At 39.1% G+C, this 12,576-nt stretch overlaps 1 protein-coding gene across 1 annotated transcript; it reads left to right on the top strand.

The window, feature by feature from the left end:
- The first annotated feature begins 432 nt into the window (after positions 1-432).
- glrx5 (glutaredoxin 5 homolog (S. cerevisiae)) lies at positions 433-6,810 on the top strand. Its single transcript, XM_036582429.1, has 2 exons — positions 433-815; positions 6,052-6,810. Exons 1-2 carry the CDS (start codon positions 542-544, stop codon positions 6,222-6,224), a joined length of 447 nt encoding a protein of 148 aa, XP_036438322.1. The 5' UTR covers positions 433-541; the 3' UTR covers positions 6,225-6,810.
- The last annotated feature ends 5,766 nt before the right edge of the window (positions 6,811-12,576 follow it).

The raw sequence follows: 12,576 nt of genomic DNA, 5'->3' as shown, positions 1-12,576 counted from the left end.
TTTTGTTATAACCTTATAGCCCCAAAAAGAATGTTATCTTGGTAGAAGAATAAAAGTGGAAAAAATTAAGAAAAAAATAAGCCAGGGGTATTAATCAAGAATGTGATGAAACCATTCTAATAAAACTAAAGAAGTAAGTTAAACCAAATTCCTAATTTAGAAAATAAATGAACCTCTGATAAAAAAATTTTGTTTTTACAGCTTTTGTACTATCTGATGAGCGGAAACAGCTCACTTTGCGTGACACTAGAAGGCGAATCCGATTTGCATGATTTAAAAACAATCTCCGGGTCTGTTTCTGGCCCTTCATGACATGGAGATCAGCGGTTCTGTGAACGTTGGCTTTAGACTGGCGTGCGGTTTCAGCCAATTGCAGAAGAGAACAGACGAGCATGGACCAATGAGCATCGCGCTTCGGTGACGTTTGCCTGCGGGGGGCGGAGCTTGTGAGACTTGTCTTGAAAAGTCGGGCTAGTTGTGGCGCCACGGAGGAAATAGCGAGTCTGCGTCGAATTTTCGTCGTTTTATCGTCGTTTATAAAATGAACAGCGTGCTTAGATCGACAGCTCGGACTGTCCGGGCGGTGACATCGCTCTCCGGCTTAAATCAGTGGTCCCGGTCCATGTGCTCCGCCTCTGAGGTCCAGAAGAACCTGGAAGAGATGGTGAAGAAAGATAAGGTGGTAGTGTTCATGAAGGGAACACCTGCACAGCCCATGTGCGGCTTCAGCAACGCCGTGGTGCAGATCCTCAGGATGCACGGAGTGGACAGCTACGCCGCTTACAACGTGCTGGACGACCAGGACCTCAGACAAGGTCAGTTGAGATCGTCTGACCTCCTCTTGCAGGCCAGATCACACTCATACAGGCCTGTTCGGCTGCCTGTGGGGAATTGGTATCATTTACCTCTCCATTGACTTAGACTTAAAGGGCAGTGTCACCAATTTTTTGTCATTTCTGCCCAGTTAAAGGGCAAATCCACTGACTTTTGAAAGATGATTGTCATTTGGAGATCTGACCTCCTGCAGGCCACACAGGCCTGGTCAGCTGCTTATGGCAGAAGCTTAAGGTGGAACTGGTCTTATTTAGCTTACTTCTTTGAGTCTTGACTTAAAGGGGAGCTCCACCTTTTTTATTTCTGCTAGAGCTGGATGATATGGCAAAAATATAACATTGTGATACTTTAGGAAATTTTCGAGGTATGTGATGTATCGCAGCATTGTTTTTCTGACTTCTAATCTGTTAGAGGTGAGAAAAAACAGGCTACGTTTATATACTTTGTGGCACTAAATCCAGTTAAACAGGACTCATTTTGCTCCTTTAATAATGAAACATGCAGTTGGTCAGTGTTTAACTACACGTTCTGTTGTTCAGAAAAGCATATTGTATTGTAGCATAATTTGTCCTAATAAAAATATATGTTGTCATTGCCCAGCCCTAATATTTGCCTAATTAAAGGGAAATTCCACTGACTTTTCAAAATTCCTGCCTGCAGTTGACATGTGAACAGTCATTCAGTGTACATTACACATATTTCTTCAGAAAAAAGCATAATAGAAATATGTCAATAAAGAAAACAAATCTGAGGAAAACATTCTAATTCTACCTTAAACAAGACTGGCTCAAATCTGCCATCTACTGTTGGATTACTTGAAGTTCTCTTTCATTCCACGGCATTCAGAACTTACTTTTCCCAGCAAACATAATCTGCAAACTGCAAAAGATTCAGTAACGTTAATGTCTCTCTCATCGTTAAAGGGGAATTCCACCAGAATTTTTAACATTTCCCCACAGTTGAATGTGTGAGATGTAAACGGAGTGATTCAGAGTGGTTTGGTGTGAAATGGTTCACATTTTTTTACAGTGGTGGTGATAGGAACCAGGGGTCGCCATGACTACAATACAAATATAGACATTTTATTTACTATCCAGAACCACCAGTGAACCTACATGTGTCTTCTGAGTTTATATGGAATGTTGATGTTGGAAAATAGTGGAAGGTTTTCTTGTGGGAACACTCTGCATGTGTCCCTCCACAGATTTGGACAGTATGACTATTTATTATTATTGTGATAAATTTCATCACAATATGTCTCGGTAAGTTTTTCTGAGCATATGGTGGATATTGTTAAATCCCAGCTGCATGTTTAATTAAAAAGAGCATTATTAGTCCTGTTTATTTGGATTCATATTGTGATAGTATTTTTAAAAGGTAGGCTTACTTTGTCTGTTCTAACTTATAAGATGTCAATAAAAGCATTGTGACATCATGTATCTTAAATGTCCTCAAGTGCAGGGTTCGTACGGTGCTTGAAATCCTTGAAAATGCTCTGACTCTTTCGGCTCCCAAGCGGCTCTTCATTATACTTCTGTGGAGAGGATCACCCTAACATTCTACCTCGTATTAAGTTACAAATAAGAATAAAAAGAAAGAAAGAAAGAAAACAGCTCTTGGACGGGAGCCAGCTCTTTTATGGCTCCACAGCAGAAACATAAAACGTATGTGTTTTCCTTTAATTTTTTATCCTTCTGCTATTACCGAACACAATTCTGGTTATTTATAGCATAATACCATCTCTTTAAATGTGATAAAGAGTGCACTATTTTGAGTATGTATGTATTTGTATAAATATGCAATTTACTACAGCTGTTAGGTGCTGGAAAAGCTTGAAAATGGGCCTTGAAAGTGCTTGAAAAGTGCTTGAATTTGACCTTGGAAAGGTTGTATGAACCCGGCAAGTGTTATGATATGACATTTTGCCTCTATCGCCCTCCATCCTGAATGGATTTTAAAAAATTACAGTAGCGGTAATGCTAGCCAGTCAGCGCTCAGTAGCGGTAATGCTAGGCAGTCCGCGCTCAGTAGCGGTAATGCTAGCCAGTCCGCGCTCAGTAGCGGTAATGCTGGCCAGTCCGCCCTCAGTAGCGCTAATGCTGGCCAATCCATGCTCAGTAGCGGTAATGCTAGGCAGTCCGCGCTCAGTAGCGCTAATGCTAGCCAGTCCGCGCTCAGTAGCGCTAATGCTAGCCAGTCCGCGCTCAGTAGCGCTAATGCTAGCCAGTCCGCCCTCAGTAGCGCTAATGCTAGCCAATCCGCGCTCAGTAGCGCTAATGCTAGCCAGTCCGCGCTCAGTAGCGCTAATGCTAGCCAGTCCGCCCTCAGTAGCGCTAATGCTAGCCAATCCGCGCTCAGTAGCGCTAATGCTAGCCAGTCCGTGCTCAGTAGCACTAATGCTAGCCAGTCCGTGCTCAGTAGCGGTAATGCTAACCTGAATGTGCATCAGATCCTGGTGTTGGGCAGGCGAACGTTAAGAGCCAGCGCGCCTGTTCAGCTTTTATCAGTCGTGTGCAGCAGCAGTGACTGGGCGTTCACCTCAGAGCTCTGAGAACCAGATAGAACCCATATTACTGGGCAGAGTTGGAGGAAGATATGTGGAGAACCAGCATGGATTGTTGTTTAATTTTCTAAGGATATTCACTCTTTCCTGAAGCTTCTCTCTGACCTTCGGCTGTATGTAGAAGTTTGAACATTTTCAGAGTGAAAATAAGTGAACACGTTTCCTACAGAGAACACATTTGAATATGGCATTTTCCAGCTAAACTCAGTGTGCAATTTTTATTTATTTGCTATACACGAATGAATAAATACATACAATACATGTTTTTAGGTCAGAAGTGTTCTTTAACTGAAGCTAATTCTGTTCTTGGTGTGGTTTGGGAGTGTTTGGTGTGGTTTGGTTCTCAATGTGCTTGTGGAGTGTTTGGTGTGGTTTGGTTGTCCTCAATGTGCTTGTGGAGTGTTTGGTGTGGTTTGGTTGTCCTCAATGTGCTTGTGGAGTGTTTGGTGTGGTTTGGTTGTCCTCAATGTGAAGAGCTTTACACTCTTAAAAAAAGATGGTTCTTCAAGGGTTCTTTAGTAAAGAAAATGGTTCTATATAGAACCATGAACATTCAAAGAACATTTTGCATGATTAAAGAGTTCTTTGCATGGAGAAATGGTTCCGATTACATGTGGTTCTATATAGAACCTGTTTGAAAAGCGTTCTATATAGCTCCGAAAAAAGCTTCTTCTATTGTTACAAGTGTGACATCGTGACTATAGAAGAACCCTTTTTTTAAGAGTGTAATTGTAACCTGTCCAATAAACCATCGTGTTATTTTCTTGTCCACTGATCTGTTGAAATCAGTCATTTGAAAGCCTGTCTTTGCATTATTGCCATTTTGATTGGCTGTTTTATGAGACTTTCACCAAGTCGAGACGCTTGCAGCTGTGCGGCTGAACACCTGGTAAACATCTGTGGAAAACCAGCCTGAGCTTAGTTACCTTTCGGAGACTGAGCCCTGACTCAGACAACGTTCACTTCTAACATGCAACCAGCTGATTATTTTTGTTTTGACCCATTTGGATAATAATTTTGTGACCTGTTGTGAGCCAGTTATTATCTGGTGCACAGCAGCACTTCCTTTTCTTTTCCAGTATCAATATTGAAACCTTGAGTAACAGCTGATGATAATATTTTTTTTCTTTAAAATCTACTAAACTTTTTTGTAGAGATTAAACAGTATGAATACGTAATATCACGGCTATAGTGAGTTATCAGTATTATCACACTATTGTTTAAATGTTCTGTAAATGGTTTAAAAAAAAAAGTACTGATACACAAACTAAATGATTTCACTAATTTTTTTTTTCTTATGCACTTTTACATAGCCAGTACTTCATGTAAACATATGAAAACTTTATCAAATGTGCAGTAAAATTAAAGGCACACTATACGATTCTGGAGAACGATTGTTGATATTTGAACTCAACACCCCTTCGGTACTCCTTCAGAAGCTCCGCCCCCCCAATTCATGAATGCGCATTACCAAGGCAAACAATGCTTTTGTAGATCTTCGTGGCCATAAAACTTCTCACAAACGTTGTACAGACAAATACCATGATATAACGTTAGAGAAAATAAAGACACAGTAAGTGATGTAGCTAACCTTAGCTAGGCTGTGGGTTAGCAAACTGTCGCTACAATTGCTGCTGTGAAACTAACCAGTTGCCATCATAAACATTAGCAAACAGTACAGAACGGTACTGACCTGTTGGTGCTGTGAAATAGCAAAAAAAAGTTCATGTTGCACACCTGTTAAGCAGAAACAGAGCAGCCTCCTCATCCCTTTTCATGCCTTTCAGCTCTCCGTGAAGCTGAAGTCTTCTTTTTCACCAACTTCTTGTTCAGATTTTCCCATTCTACCTTAAATAGTGCATGAACAATGCTGTGGGGGCGGTCACTGTATGGGGGAGGACAGCATTTTCACAAGGGAAGGGCTAACATGCACACGCAGCTGGACCAGCTATAAAAATAAAAAAACAAGAGAACCTCAGATTACACACACACACACACACACACACACACACACACACACACAGGCTTCACTCTCTGCTCTGAATGCTGTTACTCCACTATATCTTCACATAAATATAGCAGCAAACATCTATTTTCTATGTTTAAAATGTTGTGTACAGCACCTTTAAAGGTGGCAACGTGTGTCCATGAGAGGTAACGCTGATTACATCTCACACACAGGGGGTGTGGCTTCACTTTCTGCTCAGGGTGCCATTAATCCACTAAATCTTTACATAGATGTTTGCTGCTAAATTAATGTTTAAAATGTTGCATATAGCACCTTTAAAGGTTGTACCACCATGTAATCCGAGTTACCTCTCATGGAGACATCACACACAGAGTCTGCATGATTTCGTTCTCTGCACAGGACACTGTTACTGCAGTATAACTGTAAATAGAAAATAGATGTTTGCTGCTATATTCATGTTTATTGTATATAGAACCTTTAAAGGTGGTACCACCATGTGGCCATGAAAGGGAACTGCACTTTGTGCATATTGCAGATAAGAAAATAGCAACCAAAAAGACATTTCTTCAAGTATTGTTGTTGTTGTTGTTATTATTATTATTATTATTATTATTATTATTACTACTACTGAAAGCAGAAGTATGTATTCAGTTCAAAATTAATAAAATGTTGTTCTTTCTGAAAGGGGTGAAGACGTTCTCCAACTGGCCGACGATTCCTCAGGTGTTCTTTAATGGAGAGTTTGTTGGAGGCTGTGATATCCTCCTGCAGATGCATCAGAGTGGAGATCTGGTGGAGGAACTGGAGAAACTGGGCATCAGATCAGCTCTACTGGACGCAGAGAAGGAGTCCAAGTAGGACCAGCTGAAGCTGTGGCGGGTTTAGAGACATGCATATTTCTACAGAGGCTGACCTGCTGAAGACCAAACTACCCTCAGCCCCCTGCAGGAAGTGATGTCAGAGCTCCACAGAACACCAGACTCCTCAGAAAGGCACCGTATCACTCGTTACATCTGCCCCAGCTGTGTACTTCTGTACTTCTGTGATAATTTTAGAAACACATGTATAGCGCACTGCGTATTTAAGATAATGTACTATGAAGTATATTATGAACTGAACTATATTATGAACTGTAGATTTGGAAGAATAAATACTTTTTGTCAATAAAATATTTTAAAGGCATATATTATCAGCCTTGGAGTCATCTGGGTCTTTTTCCCCTCAATGATATGAAGTTCATGTGTCACTGAGAGAGATTTATTCCTGTATTTCACTAAATTCCATGTTTTCTATTTTTGTTTTTTGTTTTGTTTTGTTTTTAGCCAGGATTACTTGATTGTCCCCTGGACTCACATTTGGAATATATTTTAAATGTTTCCCAAATTACAGTGTTTGATACTACAAGAGCATTTACCAAATAAAATAAAATTATGTAGCATTTCTATTAAATTGTTATGCAGTTTTTTTTTTTATATTTCTCTGCATGAGACTTTTACAAACCATTTTCCAACACATTAAACAGGCTGTTCTTGTTACTGTGCCTTGAAGACTGATATATGTAAATAGACTATGTTTTCTGATTGGCTGCTCTGGACTGTACCTCACTCAAAAATGTTAAAGCACTTTAGCTTCAGTGTGAATGGTCAGGCTTTACTATTGTAGGCTGAATGTGTGGGGCTAAACTGCTGTAGGCTGAATGGGCTGAGCTACACTGCTGTAGGCTTAGTGGGTGGGGCTAGAGCAGAAAGGTGAGGTTATATTCTTAAGAGCACTGCAAAACTTTTATTTTATTTACCTATATAAGGTGGCAGGTGAAGTTATCTTAAATCTAATCAGAATATTTTATATTTCCAATTTTGAGATTAAGATTATTTCATTTATGTCTTGGCATTCTGTGTTTGCTCTGAGTAATTTTGTAAGGAAAAATAATCTCCCTACATTTGCAGATGATTTTGTCTGATTCAAGCTTATTTCTTACAATGAGCTAAATTATCTGCCAATAAAGAGATAAAAATTCTACAGAAATGAGTTTAGTAATCATTGTGTTATGGCAGTCTGAAAATGAGAAATATAAGGACTAGATTTAAAATAATTTCATTTATTTATTTATATATATATATATATATATATATATATATATATATATATATATATATTGCAGTGAACTAAAACGATGAAAGGAGTCGAGTACAGTTTAATAAACCTCCACTAGAGGGCAACGCATTATTGCAGATTAAAAATGAAGCCCTTTATCTGAGTGTGGAGGACAATCAGCAGGTTTAGTGCTTTCTGTTCTGAATGAGTTACTGATTCTCTTCATTAAAATATAATTAACGTGATGGACACAGAGCCCAGTGATATTGCCAGCATGCATCAATTACCCAAAGACAGTCCTTAAAAAGTGACACTGATATGTTAAAAGTGTCTGAGGCGTACCTACCTGTGTGTGTTTATGAACGAGGGCTCTGAAGAGTTCACCTTCTAGGATTGGGGAGGGCCCACAGCAATTCTGGAGAGGTGGGGAGACAGAAATAAAGCCTGTGGAAAGTAAGAAAATAGTAAATTGTTATGTAAAGCGTATACTCGTCGGTAAAAGTGTTGTGAAAAGCAATGATGTTATTATGCAAAGACATGTTTAAAAGATTTTTCATTGTTTAATGTGTTTTGCATAGCTAGCGTTGTATTGGCCATGTACAGTCCAGGCCATGTTCAGAATCCCCCCTGGTATTTGGGGGTCCCATGTTGTCTGGGTGCTAACTCACTCTCCATAGCGGTGCTTCAGTAGCATCAAACTGTTTGGTTTATCAGTTGTTCTTCTGGAGATGTCTCTGTTCTAGTTTGGTTTTGCGCTCTTCCTCACATTAACTGAGATCTTACTCATCTCCTCTTCTGTCTTCAGTGTGAGAAATGAGGAACAGTCACTCTTCACACCAAACTCTTGGGAAACTGGGCGAGTTTTCAGATTTACAGATCTGCAGCACATTGTAAAGTATTTAGAGGAATCCGGACAGAGTTACAGTTTCTAGACTATAAAGCACCAACTGGGTGAACCAGTCTGCGACAGCGCCACCCTGAGGCAGAGCAGTGCTGCAGCTCTAGTTAGTTAAAAACACCAAAGACAGAAGCTGATAAACAATGAGCTTCACTGAATCTGGATTTGAGTGTCTGTTACAGCATAACAACATAATAAGTTTATTTTCAGGGACCCCCAAAATTTTGATTTAGAGACATCAAGGGGGTTGAGGTTAATTAGAGTAGGTGTATTCCACACCTGGGTCCAAACCCTGATTGAGGGCAGGCTTAAGGTATAAAAGGGCTAATAGAAAATGCTAGGAGACCTCTTATCATTGGTGATCCTCACAGCTGAGTGCAAGCGTGGGTGCTCTGTTCTGCTTTGTAGCCAAGAAGCTTGACAGTGACTGCTGAAGAGTTGCTAACATGACAGCCAAGTCATTTTCCTAGGAGCTTTGATGTGAGGACTGTTTTAATTGGGATCTGTACATAGGTCTTTTTTCATAGTTTTTTTGTTGTTGTTGTTCTTTTTCTGCACTGGTTTAGGGCTTAACTTGGAGCTTTTGGACTGACCCCACCCCAAGTCATACTAGTCAAGTTAACTAAACGTTTATTTATATAGTGCTTTTTACAACAGATGTTGTCACAAAGCAGCTTTACAGAAAAATCTGAGTCTGAGCCGCCATGAGGGTCACCAAGAAAAACTCCCTAAGAGTAAGAGGAAGAAACCTTGAGAGGAGTCCAGACTCAAAAGGGGAAACCCATCCTCCTTTGTTAGACACCGGCTAGCAAACAATGACACAAGAGCAAATTTAACAGAGAATAAGGTTTTAACATTAGTGTAAAATACTAAAATAAAAGGGAAAGGGGAAAAGCAGGTGAAGCAATGGCTCTGATTGCATAGTTCAAGTCTGTGCAGCAGCAGCATAAGGAGAGTCAGTTCATGCAGGTGAGGTTTGCCCAGTGTTGTCCGAGCTCACAATTCTATATTATGAGCTGGTCTAGGGTCAGGCTGCAGCAAAATGGATGTGGTGTGAATGTATGCTTTGCGAATGAGTGTGAGTGCATAGAAATATGAACCTGTTGAAAGTGCGAGGGCAGCAGATCTGCGATCTCATATCTGGAAAATGTCTATTTAATATTCAATTTACACTCATGCTGAGTGATACATCATAACACGTAACAATTAATTCCTGTATTAATTAAACAGTTAATATATAAACAGAGGCAGTCAGAGTGGTTTAGAGTGAAACTACTGGACGCAGAGAAGTGAGTGTTCTAGAGAAACTTACTGAGTCAGAATTGTTCACAAGGGTGGTGACAGGAACCGGACATCCACCTCTAAAAAAAGGCCCCACACAGATTTTTTTTTACATGAAATGGTTATGAATACACTGCCTGATGTCTGAGACATTGTTTTATGATAGTTTTGAAAAGTTAAACTCCATGGTGGAGGGATACATGCAGGGCGCTGTGAGGCAAAATAGTCCCCAAAGAAAATGTATTATTTCAGATTTCCCACTATTTTTCCATCACCAACATTCCATATAAACTCAGAAGACTCGTGTAGGTTCACTGGTGGTTTTGGATAGTAAATAAAATGTTTATATTTGTGTTGTAGTCTTGGTGACCCCTGGTTCCTATCACCACCACTGTAAAGACATCTGAACCATTTCACACCAAACCACGCTGAATCACTCTGTCTTACACACTGAATATGGAGGATTTGTAGAAAGTTGGTGGACTTTCCCTGTAATGTAAACATATTAATTGTAATAATGAATGGGATAAATAACTTTTATCACTGTATTTATTTATTTATTGATTGGAATCTAATCTGAGCTGATCTCTGTCTCTTCTTCGTGCAGTGCTCTGTGTGCTGTATTGATCGTGACTCCAGCGTCTGATCAGATCTATTAGGAAATTCATTAGCTCTCCTAATGAACGATCTGCATTCACATTCTGCTCTCGCAGTAACGTCTCTGCACAGATCTCAGAGGGAAACTCTGGAGCTGCACTCTGAACACTCTCACACTGCTGTCATGATGATGTGCCCAAATATCCACACTGATGTTCTACCAGCGACCCGTTCAAACAGGTTCAACCCGTGTTTTTGTCGAAATATATAAAACTCATTAAAGGATCTGTATCAGGGGAAACTGAGCATTCCTCCTTTTTTAAACAGGAATCTGTTTTACTCATTCGCACTGTTCATAATTTTATTTTTACCTGCTAGAATAAATTTACAGCTTCAATGTTCCAAAATCATTATTTTCCTCATACTGTACATCTTTATTCAACCCTCTGTCTGAAACGCTCTGTTAGAGCACCTGTGTCTCTTTAAGCCCCGCCTCCTGATGAGCCCAGTGTGCCTTGACTGATCAGCTTAAAAAAAGACATACACTTAAAAAATCAACAACACAGAATTTGACCAGGGGCACCCAAACTTTTGCATTAAACGTTGCGTGTGTAAAAGAATCAGTTACACTCTTAAAAAAGATGGTTCTTCAAGGATTCTTTAGTTCTATATAGAACCATGGACACACAAAGAATCACTTGCATGATTAAATATTTCTCTATGGTGAAATGGTTCTTTAGATTGATGGAAAATGTGTTGTAAATAGCTCTGTGTAGCACCAAAAATGTTCTGCTATCGTTTCAGTGTCAAGCGCTGTGTAGAACCATATGCAACACGTTGTCCATTAATCTGAGGAACCATTTCACCACGTGAGGCATGGAAATGATTTTTTGAGTGTCCATGGTTCTTGAAGATCTAAGAGTGTAGATAAACACACGTAAACGTCAGAATTAGACGTCAGCAGGAAAAAATACAATACAAGACAAACGTAGGATATGGGATTTTCAGGATTTCATACAACTGTATTCTTTCATGAGTGAATCTATAAAAACACTGTGTAACATTGTACTAGATTTTTATAAAAAAGAAAAGAGGGCTTTTACTGAACAGCTTAAATGGGTTTTAACGTTGCAGCACTTTCAGCCTGACTGAATATTACACTGTTTATCGTTTAGTCTAGAAAACACTGTATTCCACACAGCTCTTTCAACACTGTCCTGATATATCAGTGATATTCAGATCAGATCACCATGAAGGGAACTGTCTACAGGAGCTCAATGAATTGTTTGGAAAATGACTGTAGAAGCTTAATTAGTGATCTCAGGAGCTTTTATGAATAATTCAGCAGACAATCATCTGTTGCCGTTCTGTGAGCAACAGTTTGGTCTGATTTGTCCTTCGGATTGAAAGTCCTATTGTGAACTGTAGCATCTTTCTTTCTTCTAACCTGGATTTGGTTCCCTTCACAGTATCGCTGTTCGTCTCTGCTGTGTTTCATTTTCATTTAGAAGGCAGGGGGAGGTGGGGGGTTCTTGGGTAGATCAGCCTCAAAAGAAACAGCGACACACCTCAGGAAATATTTACCTTGCCTATAAACAGCTCTTCAAAACGTCTCAATAATAATATTCATAATAACAATAATAGAAACTATTGCTAATAATGTATACATTATATTCATATCTAATTAATAATTATTACCATTTCTAGTAGTAAAAGAACATAATAAATAATGAATACTAACAATGCATTATATAATAATGTAGTAATGTTATTATTAATAAATTAATATGTATGTAAGGCTTGTGTTATATTCATAACATATAATCACAATAGTAAGAAAGCATTGATCATCAAATTATTATTATTTTTATTATTTTATCATTGATAATTTATATATTGTATTCATAATATAATGGTAACAACAACAAAACAACAACAACAACAAAACAACAACAACAACAACAATATTATTATTATTATTATTATTATTATTATTATTATTATTATCTAGACAGTGTAAAATATTGTAATTTAAATTAAGCTCATATTACCCCCCCGTATACTGTATACAGTTAATTACTATTAATACTACGAATTACTTTGACCTTAAAACTTACGATTTTTGTTCCCCAACAAACAAAACACACTGAACTGCTTCACCTATTTCTAGAAAGCAGAGACGCCTTCACTTCCCAGAGCCCTTAGTCTCTCATCGGCTTGTTGCTTGGCAACCGTGTTGAGTGCTATGTGAGGCAGTGTGTTAGAGGAACACTGCTGTCCTCCATGTGGATTTGGCTGTTCTTACAGAATCGGGTCAGTGACTGTGGAGCCTGGAGGGGG

Source organism: Colossoma macropomum, unplaced genomic scaffold, assembly GCF_904425465.1.
Source record: "Colossoma macropomum unplaced genomic scaffold, Colossoma_macropomum, whole genome shotgun sequence".
Lineage (NCBI taxonomy): Eukaryota > Metazoa > Chordata > Actinopteri > Characiformes > Serrasalmidae > Colossoma > Colossoma macropomum.
The sequence above is the reverse complement of the archived record's forward strand: the minus strand, read 5'-3'. Positions and strand labels throughout refer to the sequence as shown.